Consider the following 19,581-nt stretch of genomic DNA (forward strand, 5'->3'; position numbering starts at 1 on the left):
AAGTGGTCCGCTGGTGGTACATATGCATGTCCAGTGTATTCTGTGTGCCGTTTGGTATCTTCAAGTAAGCAGGTGGCTGCTAAAGAAACTCCTCTGAATGTAAAATCATGAACATTTTGAAGTGAATTCTCAAAATTAAACACAACATCAACAAATATTTACATGTATTTTAAAGCCCTTTATTGTGACCAGGTTTATGACTACACAGATATGACATAAACAAGATCTGGAGGCTCAAATGATGGAAAGAGAAAACAATGTTACATCAAGCTTTAAGTTAATCTATATTAAGTCAGACAGCAGAATCTGAAGTTTGAAACTTCTTACTGGTCATCCTTTCGCAAAAGGAATACAAATTAACAAGCTGATAGTGAAACAAAAAGCTTAACACACAATGCGACCCATTTGTGATTTAAAAAAAATAAAATATAGGAAACATCATCTGGCCTTTTTTATTGCGAACTATAGTTTGCAATGAAATGATTATCGTACTAGACATGAGCAAAAATGTTCAAATGTAACTACTGTTTAAAAGTAAAAATGTAGTTTTCATCATTATTACCTTTTTATTTTGAAAATGTCAGATTTATTATGCAGAAATATTTCAAGAAAAAAAAGAAGGAATATATGGAAAAACTGGATTCTCTTGTTCTCATGTTGTGTTTGGTAAAATTCATTATAACTTACAATATTCAGAATCAGCAAGTCTTTTGAGAGACGATTAAAAAGAAACGACACATTTGGGAGAAAGGAGTCCGACATGATAATATGCACATACAGTACAAGGATAGCGGTCATATATGCACAGAAACTGTACACACCAATACGCAGACACACACAAACACTCACGGTTTCTCTGACGCCCACACACACACAGGCACACACACTTCAACACCCACACAAAGACTCACTCTTGATAGATGTGGTGTCATATTTTTGTCTTTGACTTTAGAGTGAGTCAACGCCGTGCTGAGTGCTGAACTCCTGGAAATCCTCTGGGATGGTGTCTGTGGAAGTGACGAGGCAGGTGTCAGGTGACGAGTGCAGAATGTAAAAGCCGGTGAGGCCAAACTAATTCTCTTCACAGCTTTAGTCTTTATGCAACAAGATCAAATGTAATGATGTGCCAGTATCATAGTTGAAATGATGCTAATATTTGTTAATTCGCATTAAACACAACAGATATGGCTGATGGGGATGCCATAAATCAAACTGACTGGAATTCAGCCCCCCCAAAAAAGAAGCTTTCTATCATTTTAACCCATTTAGAAATATAAAAATAATTCAAATAATAATAATGTATGATGGTGCGATTGGAACGAGTGTTTTCTCACCGTTGCAGCGGTATTTCAAATTGGACCAGATGATGTTTTCTTGAGAGAAACAGAACACGCCGAGTCGTCCTCCTCTCATGGTCGTGTCGATAGTCACACCGGAGTCTGCAACCAGCTCAGTTCCCTCATAAAAACGTGCTCTAAATACAGAACGAGGAGGGATTTTGACACGTTTCATCTCTTATCTTTAAATGTAAAGATCGACGCCATTCTTATACTTGGCTTACTATCAAGACTGGAAACGGGGGGATGCAGCTACTCTGACAGTTCAAATCTACACTAATTAACAGACCACACTGACTATTCCTTGTGTAATATAATGATATGGATATGAGGGTAGTATCCAGCTTCTCGTGTCGTTCCCAGCGAGAAACTGAAGAAGTGATGCATTTCTCTAAATATCCAGCACACGTCTCATCGTACCTGATGTATCCAACCTGTGGGCGGTGCTGCAGGTACCAGCGGTAGGACACCTTGTCCTTCCAGCCCACGTTTCGTGGGTCCTTCCACAGCAGACGCACCTGGTCGTTGGTGTCTCCCGTGTGCCACAGTGAGTTTCTCAAGTGCTCCCCGGGGCCTGATTGAGACTTCACAGCCTGGCAGAGGCAGCGGCGCGCGCACACACACACACACACACACACACACACACACACACACACACACACACACACACACACAGAGAGAGAGAGAGAGAAGAAAAGAGAAATGTGGAAAATATGTCAGACGATAAAAATAGGATGAGCATGAATCTTCCTTCCGGGGATTCGTGACACGACTTGTGCTCTCACCTTAAGCTGGATGCCGGGCTCGGCCACAGCTCTGAAAGGTGTCGCCTGCCAGTAGGTCTGTTCGGTCTGCTTCCACATCACCACGTAGAAGGACGATGAGTCCTGGTAGCCAAAGATGAAGCCGGCGTAGTCGTCGTCAGTAACTGTATTCACGTGAAACGTCCCCTCAAAGTCTACTCCGCTGAAAGCAGTGTAACCTGACATCAGAGAATGTAATTAGTGCATTATACATGTTTAAACTGGGCTTAATGGAGAGCACCGTGTAATACTGACTGATGTTACATCTTACCAACAGCAAGTCCTGGGTCACTATTCATGGTCTGAACAATTTCCATTCCCTATTTAGGAAAGAGAGACAGTTGGTCATAATGAATTTGGCACTTCAATTTTGTTGTTATAGCCAAATGCTCATTAGGTTAATTAAATGCAGCTTTATCGGAGGTTTAATGCGTTTTTTATTTTTTTATTTTATTAATCTGGCAAATTTATGAGCAAAAAGTTGTTTATGTAAATATTCAACAGTTACAGTGCAGCATTAAGTTATTTGGAGTGAATATAGTCATCCATCACTCTCTCTGCATCTCCTGAGGAAAATATCTGCCATTTTACCTGCATAACGGCCCACTGGGTTTAATGACTTGTCACAAACTGTTCCTCAACAGATATTGTGCGTTTGGTTTTGAGAGCTTTTTTATGCTTAAAATGAACCAAAACGGTAAACCCGGACAGAAAAACTATGAGTTGTAAATTGTGAGGAAGCTTCAGATTTAGGTGATAATTCTCTGCAGATTAATTGCTACAAGCGACTCCTTTCACATGGTCATTTAATACATATAAAAATAACTATTTTAGTTTGTGCTAGAAGAGCAAAGTTTCACCTGGTTCAAAACAACCCAGTTGGGATCGATCTGGGCGTCGCCCTCAGGGTCCAGCACCACCGTCTGATAGGCCCTGAAGTCGGTCAAGGTAACCTCTGCATTCTCAGGGCAGTTGTCGATCCTGTCGATCACTTTGTCCTGGTCAAAGTCAGACTCACAAATATCTCCAACACCATCATCTGAGGATCAACAGAGGGGGGTTAAATTCAAGTAAAAAAAGATGTTCATTGACCAGCTCTTTTCATTCCTTTTAAAACTAGGATTGAAAAGAAATTCCTTTTGAAAGTGAGTTTTTCGACTCTTTTCACCGAAAAAAAAAGTGTGATTTCAAAAGTAAATAATGTTTTTGTTCAGAAGCTGTGGAGGTGCAAGACCTGAATAGAAAACACCCTCAATCATGTGAGTTGCCAAAAGGCGAAAACAGACCTTTCTTCCTCTTTTTACTTTTAATAAAATGTTTTTCGATGGACTTGTATTGAAGCTCAGGTTGGTCTGAACCCTGCTGTGTGACAGGGTTTCTAATATGTGCAGTTCTGAGGGTGTATATTATTAAAAAGAAGGAAATAAGTGGCTGAGCTTCTTCAACATATTGGAGTTTTAATAGGTTATTAATTCAGTGAATGTACCCCGACCACCTCTGACTGCACATGAAAATGGTCTCAGATTTTACGGTTTTTAGTATAAAAGCTTTCTTGTGTGCTACATTAACAATTTCATTTGATGAATGTGACACTTGGTATGTGCATCTTGATGAAATTTTTTTGGAAGCAAAAACAGTTTCTTTGAGTATTTGTAGATGTAGAACTGCTGGCTTTGTGCAAGGCCACATCTTCATCGGCCTTATATAATAATTTGAATATATATATATATATATATGTTCATCATTAGGATGCAGCTGAACATACAAGTCTAATAAACATCTTTGGGACAGCCTGAAGGTCTCAGTCCAGTCTGCTCTGCATCACTGGACTCTGACTGCCAACAAAAACAGCTCTGCCCCATTTGATTTGAATTGACACTCGACTCCCATTTGTTTCAGAGAGCCTTTTAACACAAGTAATGTTACAATGTGTCATAAAATTGAGTTCAAGCACACAAAATGGTGCTTTCACTTTCTCCGAAATTGCCGTGTAATCTACTCAAGGTTGTCGTTGCTTGATTCGCGTGGGCGTGAAATTGGGCCTCAGAAAATGCACTTAAATGTCATCCAGGTTCCGTTCCGAGAGAAAGTGGACGTTTAGATGAAATTATGAACATTCATCTTTTGAGCACCAAGCTGCTGTTTGTGCAAATATATCAACAATAATATCTGAAGGTTACAGTAGATAGTCTGTGTCTCCAGTAGGTGTGTTCAGACTCACTGTTGTCATCAATCTGGTCCGGGTTCGGTACCAGCCGGCAGTTGTCTGGTCCCGGCGGTAAAGTGTCAGGGATGCCATCGTTGTCGTCGTCATCGTCGCACTCGTCCCCGAGCCCGTCTTTGTCGGTGTCCAGCTGAGAGCTATTGATCACGAGCGGGCAGTTATCCTTGGTATCCTGGTGACCATCGCCATCGCTACGGTGGGAATGTGACACGGTGACGTGAGATAAATAACGAAATAGAGCGGCGGGTTAACGACATGCACACTGTGACAGTGTTGGTACCTGTCTTGGTTTGTGTCACAGGAGTCGCCAACCAGGTCGTTGTCAATATCAGACTGAAAAGAGAGCAGACAGTAGTTACAGTCCTGTATTTAACATCTTGGTTAAGAAAAAGTATAATCAGCAGAATGCATGCATGTTTATAAACATATGTTGTGCTGTAAAATGACTCCTGAAACGGACCTATTCTTATTGAAGGTATTATTAGATTGTCATAACTAATATATTAAAGGGTAAGCAGTTGGAAAGGACACAACTCACTGTGTTGAATTCTATGTCCTTATCAACTCTTGTAGTAGTCAGATAAATGTAATGGAACAAATACTCAAGTAAAGCACAAACACCTCAACACACAGTACGAGTATACGGTATTTTGTACTTTATGCATTTATTTATCTGAGAGACCTGGTTTGGGTTTGGGATGTCGGGGCAGCTGTCGCAGGCGTCTCCCACTCCGTCTCCGTCTCGGTCCAGCTGGTCTCTGTTCTGGACACGCTGGCAGTTGTCCAGGAAGTTCTTCAGACCTGCCGACCAATCAGCCAGAGGAGCTGGTTAGCCTCATTTGACACCCAAACCCACCTCTGAGTGGTTTTATACAGAGAATAAATCTGCAACAATTTAAAAAATTCATCATTTTGCCGTTAAAAATCCTCAAACACTCCGTAGCTTCTCAGTTGTAGAGATTTGTTGAATTTATTTGTCTGATGTGACAGTAAACGGAATATCTTTGGCTTTTTAACTTGTGGTCGGACAAAACAAGCTATTTAAAGATATCGCTGGGCTTTAGAAAGCTGTCATGGTCATATTTTATTTTTCTGGCCTTTTATCGACGAAGCAAGAATAACAGCCATAAATACACCAGCAGATGAATAAATGATGAAAGTAGAGCATTATTACAAAAACAAAACATTATTACCAAATATGCATGTTGATTACTTGAACTGATTACGTTGCTGCAATCATATTTATCTGTGTATTTGATATCAGTTTTTCCTCTGAGTGATTTATATTAAAGTGAAGAAGAAATTTACATTTATTCAACGAATTCACAAAAACCTTGAGTCCTAATAGAGGTGTATAATCTTGTATGATCGACTGAGTCATGTTACAGCCTGTTCTTTGTCATTTCACCACTGGGAGGCACTGTTGCACTTGCGATGTGGGTGAGCCCAGATGGTATTTTCTTTTTTTTTCATGGCAGGGAAGGCAGCAGCAGCACCAGAAATGCGTAAAGGTCAAGCAGCAGTGATGGAAGAAAAACTATCTCCTGTCCTGTGGGTTTTTTTGAGGTGTAATCATACCGCTGGATGATCAAAGCTTGTGTTTGCTCTGAGGTCAGACCGCTATTGGCTTTGACTTTTTTTTTTTTTTGCAGTGCTGTTTGTCATGCCTCAGCTTGCTTATAAAATCATCCATCCCACTCCATAGCGATGCATTTAAAAGACATGATTTAGAGAGTTGTTTAATTAACTGTAAAATCTATATAGATGAGTGTGATTCTTCTATAATTTACTGGTGGAAACATAAAAGAGGAGAGCTGAATAATAAGTCCGAGCAACGAGTGCCTTCAGTGATGTTGGTTACGTAACATGAGCGTCCAGTGTTGGTGATGTAATATCTCTCCATACCATCTCCATCCATGTCGTCATCACAGGCGTCCCCTTTGCCGTCTTCGTCGGTGTCCCTCTGGTCGGGGTTCTCCACCATGCGGCAGTTATCGCAGGCGTCGCCGTGGCTGTCTTTATCACTGTTCCTCTGGTCCAGGTTGGGCTTCAACCAGCAGTTGTCCTGAGACACACAGAGAAAACACAGGTCTCATTCACAGCACGTGGATGTGAGTTGGCATATGTTTGTAAATGGTAAAAACAGGATTGAGGAGTGATTGTGTAAGTCTCTGTGTGCTTCAGAGGTCAGACCAAGAGTCGAATAATTCATTAGTCGACCGACAGAGGACGGGTTTGATGATTAACTGTCTGTTTAAAGTGTTAAATAGTATATTTTGTTAGTTTAATTTGGATAAAAGTGTATATGAATTAAATTGGAGTTTAATAGAAGGTAATGTACCACACAATTCCCATGACTTGTTGATTTCACACTTCAGTTTTACACAGGATATAACGTTAATTACTGAGCATTGGAGATGCTGGTAAATAGTTTTTGTGTCCTTTGGACACAACCTGTCTCGTTGTTTCTCAAAAGGAAAATCCTCAGTTGCAAGCATCTCTAGAAACATTTCCCACAAACCTGCTCATTAAGAATACCGTCACCATCTGCATCGGGATCACAGGCGTCTCCCTGACCGTTCCTGTCGGCATCCTCTTGACCAGAGTTAGGAACGAAGATGCAGTTATCCTGTGAAGAGATGTGACAGTAAAATGATTATAAAAAAAAATAAAAAAATGGCCTGCCTATCACAGCGAAGTGGCATTTTCTGATAATTTGCGCCTTGCTTACCTTTCTACAGCTTGCGTCCTTGCATTTGAGCTTCTCATCTGGATATCCATCAATGTCGGTATCCTTCCCGCACAGGTATCCATTACCGGCCCAGCCAATTCCACACTGACAGGACAAATGAAACTGCTCAGAAACTCAGACAGAATGCATTTGGACTTCTGCTTTAATACAGTGTGTGAACAGGTGTATGTGTGAGGAGTGTAAAATCCAACCTGACAGGAGATGGACCCGTCTCGTTCCACCATACACTGGGCGTTGATATCACAGGGGTTGGTCAGGCTGTTGCCACAGCTGATCTCTGGCTTACATCCCTTCACCTGATCTCCTGTGAAACCAGACTTACAGCTGCCGCATTGATAGGAGCCCTGTGTGGGATCAGGACAGCTGCACATGAGCTGCTTCGAACAGCCACACAAATGAAATAACTGTCCCCAGGATGATATTTCACAGTAGTCTTACCACAGAGTTGTGACAGATTGAGTTTGCAGTACAGCCTCCGTTGTCGGCTGCTTTGCATTCGTCAATGTCGTCGCAGACCTGAATTGTGCAGAATGAGTCGAATGTAACGTAATCCATATGCTTCAAATGCTGGTTTTATTGTGGTAATAGTTACTGAATAAAAAACAGACAGAGGACGCCATATCATCCCCAAAGGCTCCGCAGAGGAGCTTAAGCTTGCCATAATTAACACTTGTAGCAAATTACATTGTTAGTATTTTGTACACATGGGGTGTTTTGAATGTTTGTTTAGGAGGATCCTTGAAATTAATTACATTGCTACTTTTTAACTACCCGATGCATATTATGTCATTACATCCACACATCCGCTGAAGGCTATAATTATCTTAAAAAGGATTGAACAATGAATGCTTTATTTTACAGCTAACAGCCATAACTCACACTAGTGGAGCATTCTCACACATTTTCAATGGCTTATTCCAACGACCATTACCTCAGCTGGAATTAGTGATGCATGCTTTTCAGAAGTGCTACCCAGTAGAAACTGAGGGAATTTATAAGTCATTTATTGAACTGATGAATACCCACACGACTCTTGATCCCATAATTTGGACTCTATAAAGTTTGGTCTCTGAGTGTGTGTGTGTATTTTGCCATAAATTGTTACACGGTTCTTTGAGAACATTGGTTCTTTAAAACCAGTTTCGGTCGGGATAAAAAGCTGCAGCTTCTTTCCAGGTTGAGCAGCAATAATATTATACACTCCTCTAGATTAAGAGTAAAATTGTTGTTTACATCTTGCAAATCCAGAAGTTTTGTTAATATTTTTAGTTCTCTGGTGTTCTCTCTTGTGGAATCCTCCAGTAACGTGCAAAGTACATTGGCAAGTTTGTGAACAATTATGTTTGCAACCCTGTAGGTGTGGTTAAAGTAAGTATATCTCCAGGGTCATTTGTGTAAGTTTATTTATTGTTTCCAATGCACTTTTTGATATACTTTGTCTTTTTTGGAATTGCCAAAGTTCCCACTGGTTAGTTTGTGAACAAATTTAACATTCAAACACACATTTACCTCATTTCCACTTTCCCCCAGCACATTAACATTAAAAACTCTCTTCAAAATGAGGTTATATGTCTCTAATTTGCATGCACACCTTTTATAGTCTCATTTTTTTACTCTATATTATCCATACGTTATCCACTCTTTTACCTGTTTGTTGGTCTGTGCAAACAAAACACCCACACCCTCCACTGGCATGCCGGTGAAGCCCAGCGGACAGACATCACAGCGAAAGCCCGGGGCGATGTTCACGCACTTCACTCCCGGGTAGCAGGGGTTAAACTGGCACTGCAGAAAAGAGGACATGAGCTCTGTCGAAGCTGCAAAATGTATGTGGTTCTCACAGGGCTTCTCCCCGAAAGCTTTTAGGTCTGATGACACTTCTGCTCATGCAAAAAAGAGAATGCTGAAGGGAAGAGTCCTCAGAAAAGAGGTCAGTACAAACACGAGAAGACAGACAGACAAACACACATGCACACACACATCCCTGTACTTCTATCCTTATGGGGGCCTCCAAAAGCAAAAGTGATTCTTTAGCTTTCACAAAATTTCTAAACTTCTATCTTTCCCTGGGGCTTTTGTCTATATACAGCATGAAGCTCAACGATCCCACAGACAGATTGTTTCCTAAATGAATGGTAAAATATGTCTGCGAACTCTCACGACCTTTGGAGGTCTGGAAAATCTTGTCACCCAGCAAAACACTTTGTAGATCCTTAAATTACACTGGTACAGCTGAGTGGTTTAAAAGAAAAAGGCCTGCCATGGCAACCTTCTGGTTAAGATGCATTGAGATGCATCTCAAGATGAGTTCCTGTGTTAAATGTTCCAGCCTCACTTTGGTGAGATTTTCTTGAATACAACCAAATGTCTAAAAATACTGCAAAATCTGCAATTTACGTACCCTCTCAATAGACAGCTATTTATCTTTTCCTATAAAACTTTTGAAATGTTGAGCTCCACTGCTATCTCATTGATTGATCAACATATTTATTGCTATATTGTATGTGGGATGTACTGTATTAGGGACACAAATTCAGTAAATATACACCTACTTTACAGATATTTATATACTAAATACATGCATTGCAAATTCCGGCATCATTATTATACAATGGCACCAAGGTGTTCGCTGTAATTTGAGTACACCCCCTGAGGTGGAGTAATTAATCACACTCTGTTAGTTCATAATGTTTTTCATCTGGATCCAAAACGAACTTGCTGCTATGCGCCAAATGTATATATTCAGTAAAGGCCAACTTCATCTATTTTAACATTAGCGTGGTGATAATCTCATAAGCTGCATTCACATCAAAGATTCGCGATGAGACAAAACTGTTGCAGGGGAAAGTTGCAGCAGTGTGAATCAGCCAGCTGACGGTGTCGCCTGTAACTCAGCTTGTAATGTCGCCAGTCAGCTGGTCACAGTTATAAACTGTCAGCAGCTGATCGAAATGGCAGAACCTTAGACAGAAGAAAGACTAAACAGGGAAACTCGGGTGTCTCAAGGGCGCTGCATAAATCTGTAAGTCTCCTGGATGTTTCATTAAAGTGCCAATGGGCAGCTCTAAGTTCAAGACCCTGTCATTTTGCAGTTTCATCATTACTAAAAAGGTAACTGTTTCCTCGTTCATGTTTTAGGATGGTACAAATGAAATCCAGCAGCAAAAAAGCCTGAAAAGCTGGCAGTTAAAACTGGCAGGTTTCCGAATGGTTCAGACTGGGGAATTGTGGGTAGCTGCAAGTTTCAAGTTTTCTGTCGACTCTTCGGTCTGAACTTGCCATTAAACCAGTAAACTAAGTTCTTGCTCTAAAATACAAACCCGGATTGCCACACTATGTAAAACTGTAGTTACTCTGCAGGTCTTAATTCTCACATTGAGAAGCACAGAAACACACAAGTTAAACTTTACCTCGTCCACATCATCACAGCTGAAACCGTCCCCGGTGTACCCTTGAGGACACTGTCCACATTCAACACCGTTCGCTGTCTCTATACAGATGTCTTCACGAAAACAGACACCTGGGGCACACCTTGGTTTCACCACCTCAGTACCACCCAGACCTTTAAATACGAGAGGAAACAGATTTATTTTATCACCTGCGTATTTGTTTTATTCATAAACTATCCAGAAATAGTCATGAAAACCAAACATTTACTGGAGAGTGAAAAAGACTGACAGTTATTGGAGATTATCTTACCGCAGGCCTGACACTCTGAGATGGTGTTTCTGAGAAAGTCGGTTTCTTTAACCTGGAAGGGGTCGAACATAAACAAGTTTATATGCAGTTGGGGAGACTGTCAGGGAGGTCAGGGTTTAGGAGGCAGGGATTAAGTGGCCTCATAGGGACTGTTTGAGGTAGTTACCTGCCGAATGACGACGTCTTTCAGCTCAATTATCACCTTCGTTAACTCAAGCATTTGATTGGACAGCTGCTTTGTGTTGACCCCTAAGAGAAAGGCACTGTTATTGTGTTGGACGGAAACAGAGGTGGGGGCTTTTCAGAGCCTGTCCCTTGAGTCACCCCGACAAACACTGACCGTTGTTGTTTTACAGTCAGGATTGTTTTTCTGGGAGACATTTACTTCCACAGAAAAAGTCTTACCCAGAGTTTGGACAGCGTCTCTTTGCTGGAAATGGCAGTCTTGTAATGAAGCAACATTCTCAAATGAGTCCCCGACCACCAGCTTTAGCTCATTTAAACCCTCCTGTTAGAAAAAAAAACAAGCCAAAGTGGACAACTCAGCCATCTGGAAAGCTGCAGAGCCATTACTGGGACAGAAACATATTTATTATTGTATGGAAATGTTGTAAGTGATGGATCACCTGCTCTCTGGCTTGCATGGTCTTTAGCTCCACCATACCATAGCCTGTTGGCAGGCCCTGGAAGGCGGCAGGAAGATCTCGGACTGTGTCCACCAGCCTGCAGTCCAGATGCAGCTCCACCCCACCTGGCCCCTGCTGCTGCATCCCTTTCAGGTGGAACAACAGCCGGTGTTGTTGGCCGTCTGCCAACACCAGGTTGTTGAAGGTAACAGAGCTCATCCTCTTGTCACTCCGCAGGTAGCGTAGCACAGCTTTGAGAGGACGAGGTCGTGAGAGATGAAGAGAGGGCAGAGACGGAGGAGAAAGGGTTTACGCAGAGCATTTACTGCCGTAAGATGGTCGTGTCTGTGTGATGTTAAGCATTTTCATCATATTTGTTTAGCATGTTAGCATACAAACATTTGCTAATTAGGCCTGAACATATACACACCATTTCATTTAAGTCCACCCAAAAGATTTTGTGATATTTCCATATGGACCAAATGTTTGAACGACAGACCAACATGTCTTAAGCCATAACGCTAGAGTGACTCCTTCTTTACTTCTTCTTACCTCTAATTTTGAGATATTAATCTTTGAGATTTATTTGAGATTTTTCAGAGGAGTAAGAAAAGCTTCCCTCACTTTAATTTAAGGCAGCTGTTGTCAAACAATTATATTAAGAACTGGAGCAAAAACAAGCACTTTTCCTGGATGTACATTTAAGGGGCCCAATGACCTCGGAGTATTACGTTGCAGCCCGTTCTGCGGCTGCCTACTGTCAGCACTTTCTTTCAATACTAGAATAATATCAAAATTTGTTGACCTCTTTAGTCACTTAAGCCCAAAATGATGTAGAAGTAGAGTCCAGGTTTAGTAGGTGAAACACTAAAATCTAAATTTAATGAACACACACATAGCTCTAAGTATTTTACTTAGAGCTATGTGTGTGTTCATTAAATTGGCACAGTTGTACAGAAGGCTCCAAATTGTTTTGTAAAATAAAGCCTCGAGAGCAAAAAAAAAAAGGGCAATTAATTAGAAAATTATGTAAGCAGTTGTAACCAACGAGAGCGATCCTGTCTTACTCTGTTAAAGAGTTAAAGGTTCCTAATCCCTCAGACTCATGTTAATCCTTCAAAGCAAAACGGATTCTTGCAGTCAGTTTGTAGAGCTTCTTTTCTTAAAAAACAGCTGTGACTGAAAACTGGGTTGGTGAAAGTTGTCAGTGAACCAAAACAGTGACGTTTCAGACCTTAAAACCAAAACAATGAGCTGAATGATACTAAAATGCTGTTTAATGGAAGGGAACTGTGGAGTTTTAGGGCAACCCCTATGATGTTTGAACCTACATAAAAATACTGAGTGGTGCAACTTTAAACGTCCAGAGCCTCTTTCATGTCCTCCTACCTCTGTTGAGCTTCCCCATCACAGTGAACTCAAAGTACTTGCTGTTGTCCCTGGGGTTGTACAGTCCAAACACAGTGGTTCCGGTTTTGGGCTGCAACTTGAAGGAGGCGAGGATAAAAGCCTCATTCACCCCCTGGCCGATCAGACCGCCCTGCAGCAGGTCTGGCAGGCAATCAGGCGAGGTGAGCAGATCATAGACTGTTGACAAGGATAGGAAAGATCGGTGGTAAAGCACACGAGTAATGGATAATGAGGTATGAATATTTACAACCGGCCGCCGCGCTCTGACAGTAGAGTAAATACATCCTGAGTCGACGAGAGGATGATGATGTTGACCCAGTGTTTGTTGCTTTTGCGAGGCACCACGTCAATCAGGCAGGAATAACTTGGCAGGCAGAGTTGGCTCCGAGAAATCACACAGAGTTGGATTTCAAAGTAAATCAAAGTTATGTACTGTGACTGTTAGATGTATGGTGTTTTATTACTTTTTTTTAAAGGTCTATACTAACAACAGTTTGGCTTAGAAAACAGTTTTTGAGCTTTCTTTTCCAAGCAGAAGTGTGGCAGAATTTAGACATATTGTATCTGCTGACAGGCGTCTCAGTACGAGACAAACGTCAGACGGGAGCAGGACACTTGCGCTCATGGTTCGAGTCTCCTTTTAATAAAGTAACTTCGGGAGCTGGGCAGGCCACGAGGATGTGCAGTGAATCTCGAGTCCACCATCTGCACACATCATGAATACACAAGTACCATAAAAGCAGTCTGCAACGCCCTGTGTCATGAGAGAGTAAAATTGCTCCCAGAGACGGGCTGTTTTCAGCCAAGATCGCCCCAGATGAGAGCGCTCCGTCTTTCTTTTGTCCCTCTCCTCCTTTGAGTTTTTCAGGCGCATGGCGTATTTCAGCACAACACAGAGGCTTGAGATGAGTGCAGTTGAACGGGACTAAGCCACCAAAAATACATGCTTACATCAATATGTCAACATCACTTCCACGAAAAATGTGATGCTTTTGAAGGTGTTTTGTTTTCACTAATATCAAGATCATCATCTTATAATAGGATACAATGAATGAAAATCCCCAAATAAACAAAACAAGAGATGAAAGGTACCATGGTCCCTGTTTCATGTTTTTAGAGTAACTGTAAGACTGCAAAGACATGCACTTCCACATAAAGCACAGAATCCTGTGATCATAAGTCTTGTGAACAGGGAGCTTTGTGGGGGAAAGGGTCGTCTTACACAAGAGACCCTGAGAAAGTGCCTCATTTCACCCCCTGATTAACCTCCGATTTCAAGCTTCATAAAACTAGTTCAGCGGGAAGCCATAAAGCAATCCAGTTTCTTGTCCTTTCTTTAACACCAGAACATAAATCTGTCACAGATCACCAGAAAGTGTGCAAATAGTTGGCATTCTTCATTTTAGTGCTTAACAAATGTGTCACACTGGAAGTTTTGTATAGAGAAAGCTGTGATTTATTGTTTCATGTTTAAAAGTAGCAAGTCAAACATTACCGGTGATGAAGGAATTACATCATCAACGTCAGCGTGTAGTAACCATAAACACTAAAGTCACATTTAGCCATGAGTAATGGCTAATAGGAGCAGCGATACATTATATTTCATGATGCAAAACAGTGCAAGAATAAAATGCTCTCATTTGCATTTTTGTGCTTGAGACAAAAACATTTCAAATCTGCAATAACTCTTTTTTTTTTTGAACATATGTGGACAGTAGAAACAAAAACACAGAACTGGCATCGTCTTTAAGTTGAGATGGCAAATATGTTAGTTGCTTATTTGTATTTAATTCCACTCCCTCTCTTTTGGCTCTTTTTTTGCTCGACACCAACTCCTTTATCATTGAGCTCTTTAGCTGCTCAATGCTTCGCTATGTTCACCGTCTTCCTGCAATTTGATGCTGCAGTCCCGCATCTCACTAAAGTGTAATACACCCAAAACTCCCCTAGAGGGGAACATGGTAGTGTCACATTTTGACTTGCCTAGCTATGACAAATACGTCCGTTTTTTATTTCCAGGGGTACAAGCAGTGATAAAGTCTACATACACACAGGTGTGTCACCCAGGAGACTGGTGTTAGAGTCCATAAGAGAGCAAAAGTCAACGTGGATTTCTTTTAAGTTGCCTAAAGTAAGTTACGTACATATAACTACGTCTTTAACTTATGTAACGTACATGTGAAGTAACTTACTTGACGGATGTAACGTTACGAATGTAAAATCCTTGATTTCAAACCACAAGCTTTTCCTCACCCTAACTTCGTGGATTTGTATTTTTCACGCCTAGGCGAGGCAAAACCTGACACGGTGTCCCGTCGTGGACTGACGGGTGTATGACACGCTTTAGTGTGATATCGGGTTGGATACTGAGCAGCCGGTGTACAATAGGTATTTAGAGAGAACGGCTGCCCAACATCAACGCTATGAGAGTGAACCAAAAAACGAAAGTTTGGGCCCATGCAACTAAACAATGAGCTGAGACTCTCTGGAAACTCTGTAAACCCAAGTGGAGCTGCAGATTCAGCTCATAATTCCCTTAATGAACAACCCTCTCACTTCGTTTTCACATCGTCATTATAGACATTGTTGTTATAAAAATATCTGTAAATAGTGACACTTAAGGTTGGACTTTAAGCAGGAGGGAGTCTTTGTGCCCAGAGTAGAAAATATGTTTCAAGTTCCAGTAATCTTTAGTGAAGTCATCCTCAAGACTTTAATATTGATCAATGACCCCAAAACTCGACAGAATATAATGACTGTTTTGTGTTCCTAAAATCGGACTTAAGCGCTGCTTGAAACTGTTCTAACTGCTTATAAACACAGTGAATTCCCGTCACGCGTATACAAAGCCATTTGCAAGGGAAATGATAGATGATGAACTCCATTCATCTGGACTTGTTTTATACATAACATCAGGCACCTTTTGCCGAAAGATTGTAGGGATTACTGGGCGCTTGAAAGGTACGCCATCAATCACCTGCCGTGATTTGTAAGAAGCCGATAAACTAAAAACACAGATATTTCTACGTGTCGTCTGCAGCTGTGTTTGTGTGTGACCTTGAACAAATTTGTGTGTGAGCGCATGTGTGTGTCAGAGAGGAAAGAGAGAGAGAGGGGAGAGTGTGACTTGAAGTTCAATAGTGTGCACAGATCATCTCTGATTATTCCCATGTGTTTGACCTCGCTGGGACTTTGTTTGAATTCACAGGAGCCAGAAGGCTGAACCTCCTGAGCCGAAGTAATCAAGCAGATCCGGCTAGATGAATATGAAAAGCAGGGTGACTTTACTTCATCGGAAGAATAAAACTCTAATTTCTTTCTTCTTTTATTCTTTATCTGCGTCCTGTCAGAGACACAAAAAATTATTCGACTTTCCCATCTCTTCTACAAGTGACAGGGATATTTAGCATTTTACTCATACCTCAGCGAGTATCACCCACCATGTCTAATCCTATGTGTTCTTTGGGTCTGCACATGATAGTCTCTTTCACAGTGTCTGCTTCATCCATTATGCATTAAACTCATACATACTGTGTTAAAATACCTAGTGGTGGAGCCATTACATCTTTTTTGACAGATAATAAAAATGGAGGATTACATCACAGCCAGGATGTCAAAAAAAGTGCAGAATATAAAAAAGTCAGACATCTTTCTTTGTGTGTGTTGAAATCTAAACAACAAAAAGAAAACCTAAAAAGATGTTTCTTGAAATGTTGTCATCCCTAGCAGCTGCCACAGCTGTTGCAATCTGGAATCGTCAATCCACATGACACACTTTGTAAAAATTGAAATGACTTTTTAAATGACTGACATGAAAAGCAAATTAAAACACCTCAAATAACACTCACCCAAAGCCTGAGCTTCCACACGTAAGCACAGTTTTAGTAGCAGCTGCGAGGCCAGAATTAGGGCTGTCCACACACCCATTTTGTCCTTCCAACTGGTCCCAGATCTGCAGTTTCTCTGTAATGGCTTATCTGTGTGTGACACAGTAGCAGTTCCCCGTATGTCTGCGCCTGCTGCGAGTGGTGCGTCTGAGTCCTTGCCTCCTTTTTGAATCAAAAGTGTGGCAAAAGAAGCTGTTTTGTGTGTGTGTGTGTGTGTGTGTGTGTGTGTGTGTGTGTATATGTGTGTGTGTGTGTGTGTGTCTGAACTGGTATGTGGATGTGAAGAAGGGATCGTAGGAGTCTGATTGAGGGAGGAGCATCAGGGTCCGGAACCTGCTTTTAAAACCTTCCTCATACGGCCCCATGCAGAGAAGGAGTGACCTGGGGAAACTCTTTGCATTGGCTCTCACTGGCTGCTACCAGATTCCCACCGGCTCGCTCAAAAAAATCCACTGTACACCAGCAGCTCTGAATTCAGCCTAGGAGCCCATGTTCTGCCACTGACATCATGTTTCAGACCAAATTGTGCCCAGAATATTTTTAGACTCTCGAGTTCACGCTTCGGGTGAATTGCTGAAAATGTGTTTCCCACCTCCAGCAATTAAACTTCTAGTTTGTTTTTTTTTCACACTCCTGCCTGAAATACAAGGAAGATTCTTTCATTTTTCCTTCCGGTGATCAGATTTAACACCTTTCCCAACGTGCCTTCGCTTCCCTCTTACATCTCCGGGCAAAGTCAGGAAATGAGCGCTCTGGAGCTCGCGCCTTAACAAGCCGCGTTAACTGTCCGGCAGAGCTACAGACAAGCTGCTGGCTCACGCGGCCTCCAGGTCGTCAGCATGTCTGGCACCACGCGACTCGCCACATTTGGCTGAGTTTGCAGAGGCTCAGGTCCTAACAATGTTTGTTTTCCCTTTTTCCTTTCCTGTTGCATTTTATTTTTCAAGCCACTCAAGCTTAATTCCAAGGGTGGGTCACTACCACCGAGCACAAAAAACACTGAAACTATTAATGATGTTTGAAGGCTTCACCCTTTCAAGTCTCAATGGTTACAAGATGATGTTCCTACTTAAAAGGATAAACACAGGTATCTATAGCAACAAACACCAGTGGCTGAGTCATAGTTTCCACACATTTACTGAAGTACCACAGGTGTTCCTTGTGGGTAGACTGTGTACAGTGTCTTCCAATCTTTTGTTGCGCGTGGACTCCAGCCAGCCAGCTACAGGACGCTCAGAGTTTTATCTGCTCCCTGATTGGTTTTCAGAATGATCATTTACAGGCGTTGGGGGTTCTGGACCACAGAAAGCCCAGTAGACCTCCGTGCATTGTCGGCAGCTGCAGCCAGAAGCTCAGCAGACCACGTCGGTTTGCCAGAGGACCTGGGCTGACTCACATCATGGTGCGGTTGATGAGGTCAGACAGTCAATGCCACAGCTGGCTCCGAGATAAAAACCAAACCCCAAATGTGTCTGACACCATCTCCTGACTATTTTTATTTGTGATACCGATACGACCAAATCCTCGGACTCGTAACTCAACTTCACATTACTTTGTAACAGGCACTAAATATTGTAGCGCTGCCGTAACCGCAATGACAACAAAACGTACTGGGTTACTAATGACCGATACATAGCAGACATGAAATTGGGGTTTTAAGCAGCGTTGAAACACACTGAAGGCCGTTTGTGTGCTTATGGGAGCTCTGACCGTTCACATTTTTCCAAACATTTGAACCAAAAAAGAAAACAAGACAAAACAAGGATGATGTACCTAATTGAAAGCATGTGGCGCATTAATAACAAATCAAGGGAAGATTTTTGTAATCCAAGTATAAAAAAAAAAAAGGACAAACTTGCATGGCCTACAAATATTTTATGAACAGCATTAATTCTCATCAGATTCTGCCAAAGACGAAATCCATCCTTCTGTACTTTTTGCGTTTTTGTGCGTCGTCTTTCTCGCAGATGTTTTGCAGTCATGTGGTTTTGGTCGTTCTTCCTCTGGTGTGGTATCGTCAGATAATATATCACGCTCGCAGGATTAAATTGTCAATGGTAAGTGTTTTTATGATTTACTCGTACACTATTGTGGACTATCACTCACTGTCCCTACAAGTTACTTAAACTCCCATTTTATTCTCTTGGCACAGCGCGCTGCATGAAGGGCACGCATGAATATATGTTTTTCTCATTGATGTGATTTTTTTTTCTGGCGTAATTGAAAAAGATTAACCGGTTGAGACTTTGTGGGAAATGTGTTTTTATGTCAGAGAATTACAGTATTAAAGAAAATAATAATTACATTCACCACATGAAGGTTTCTCCCCACAAGAAGTTCTTTCATAAAACGACTTACATCAGTTGACTTATGTTTGAAGAATGGACAGACTTTTACAACCGCAGCTGGAGGTGGCCATAACTCTCCTCGCTCCTGCGCTGAGTACTTATGTGGTCATTACACTGTGGGATGCTGTACCTTACAAGCTGCGCACTGTCTTACCTGATGAAGTTACGTAACAGCAGCCAGTCAGCAAGTCAGAAGGGTCTGATCCAACACCTCATTAAATCTGCAGCATCTATCAAAACCGCACCCGAGTCTGGTCGAAGGGGACTCGCTCCAAACCCAAATTACAGCATTAAATTGCCTGAATTTTTGGTATTAGACCGACTGTAGCTCTGAACCCGAGGCAGAGGCTTAATAAATGGACCCACATCCTGCAGCATATTTAGTCTGCAAACTCTTGAGCCAAATTGGTAAGTCATGGTGGATAAAGCTGTCAAGTTTCCTGGAATCGTCTAACGTAGAGTGTAGAGGGCATGAATACAAATTATACATCAAAT

The 19,581-nt window shown here is 41.6% G+C and overlaps 1 protein-coding gene across 1 annotated transcript; it reads right to left on the reverse strand.

The window, feature by feature from the left end:
- Positions 1-169: 169 nt before the first annotated feature.
- Positions 170-16,931, reverse strand: thbs4b (thrombospondin 4b). Its single transcript, XM_069169695.1, has 22 exons — positions 16,700-16,931; positions 12,831-13,028; positions 11,442-11,692; positions 11,221-11,323; positions 10,982-11,064; positions 10,816-10,867; positions 10,527-10,678; positions 8,764-8,901; positions 7,555-7,632; positions 7,308-7,460; positions 7,096-7,200; positions 6,886-6,993; positions 6,270-6,429; positions 5,047-5,165; positions 4,645-4,697; positions 4,362-4,555; positions 3,001-3,179; positions 2,412-2,460; positions 2,123-2,319; positions 1,758-1,930; positions 1,335-1,474; positions 170-1,007 (listed from the first exon to the last, which is right to left on the reverse strand). Exons 1-22 carry the CDS (start codon positions 16,776-16,778, stop codon positions 949-951), a joined length of 2,823 nt encoding a protein of 940 aa, XP_069025796.1. The 5' UTR covers positions 16,779-16,931; the 3' UTR covers positions 170-948.
- Positions 16,932-19,581: the final 2,650 nt, after the last annotated feature.

The sequence above is a fragment of the Embiotoca jacksoni genome, unplaced genomic scaffold, assembly GCF_022577435.1.
Source record: "Embiotoca jacksoni isolate LCO1_2020_lvr unplaced genomic scaffold, fEmbJac1.0.p SCAF_10, whole genome shotgun sequence".
Taxonomy (NCBI): Eukaryota; Metazoa; Chordata; class Actinopteri; family Embiotocidae; genus Embiotoca; species Embiotoca jacksoni.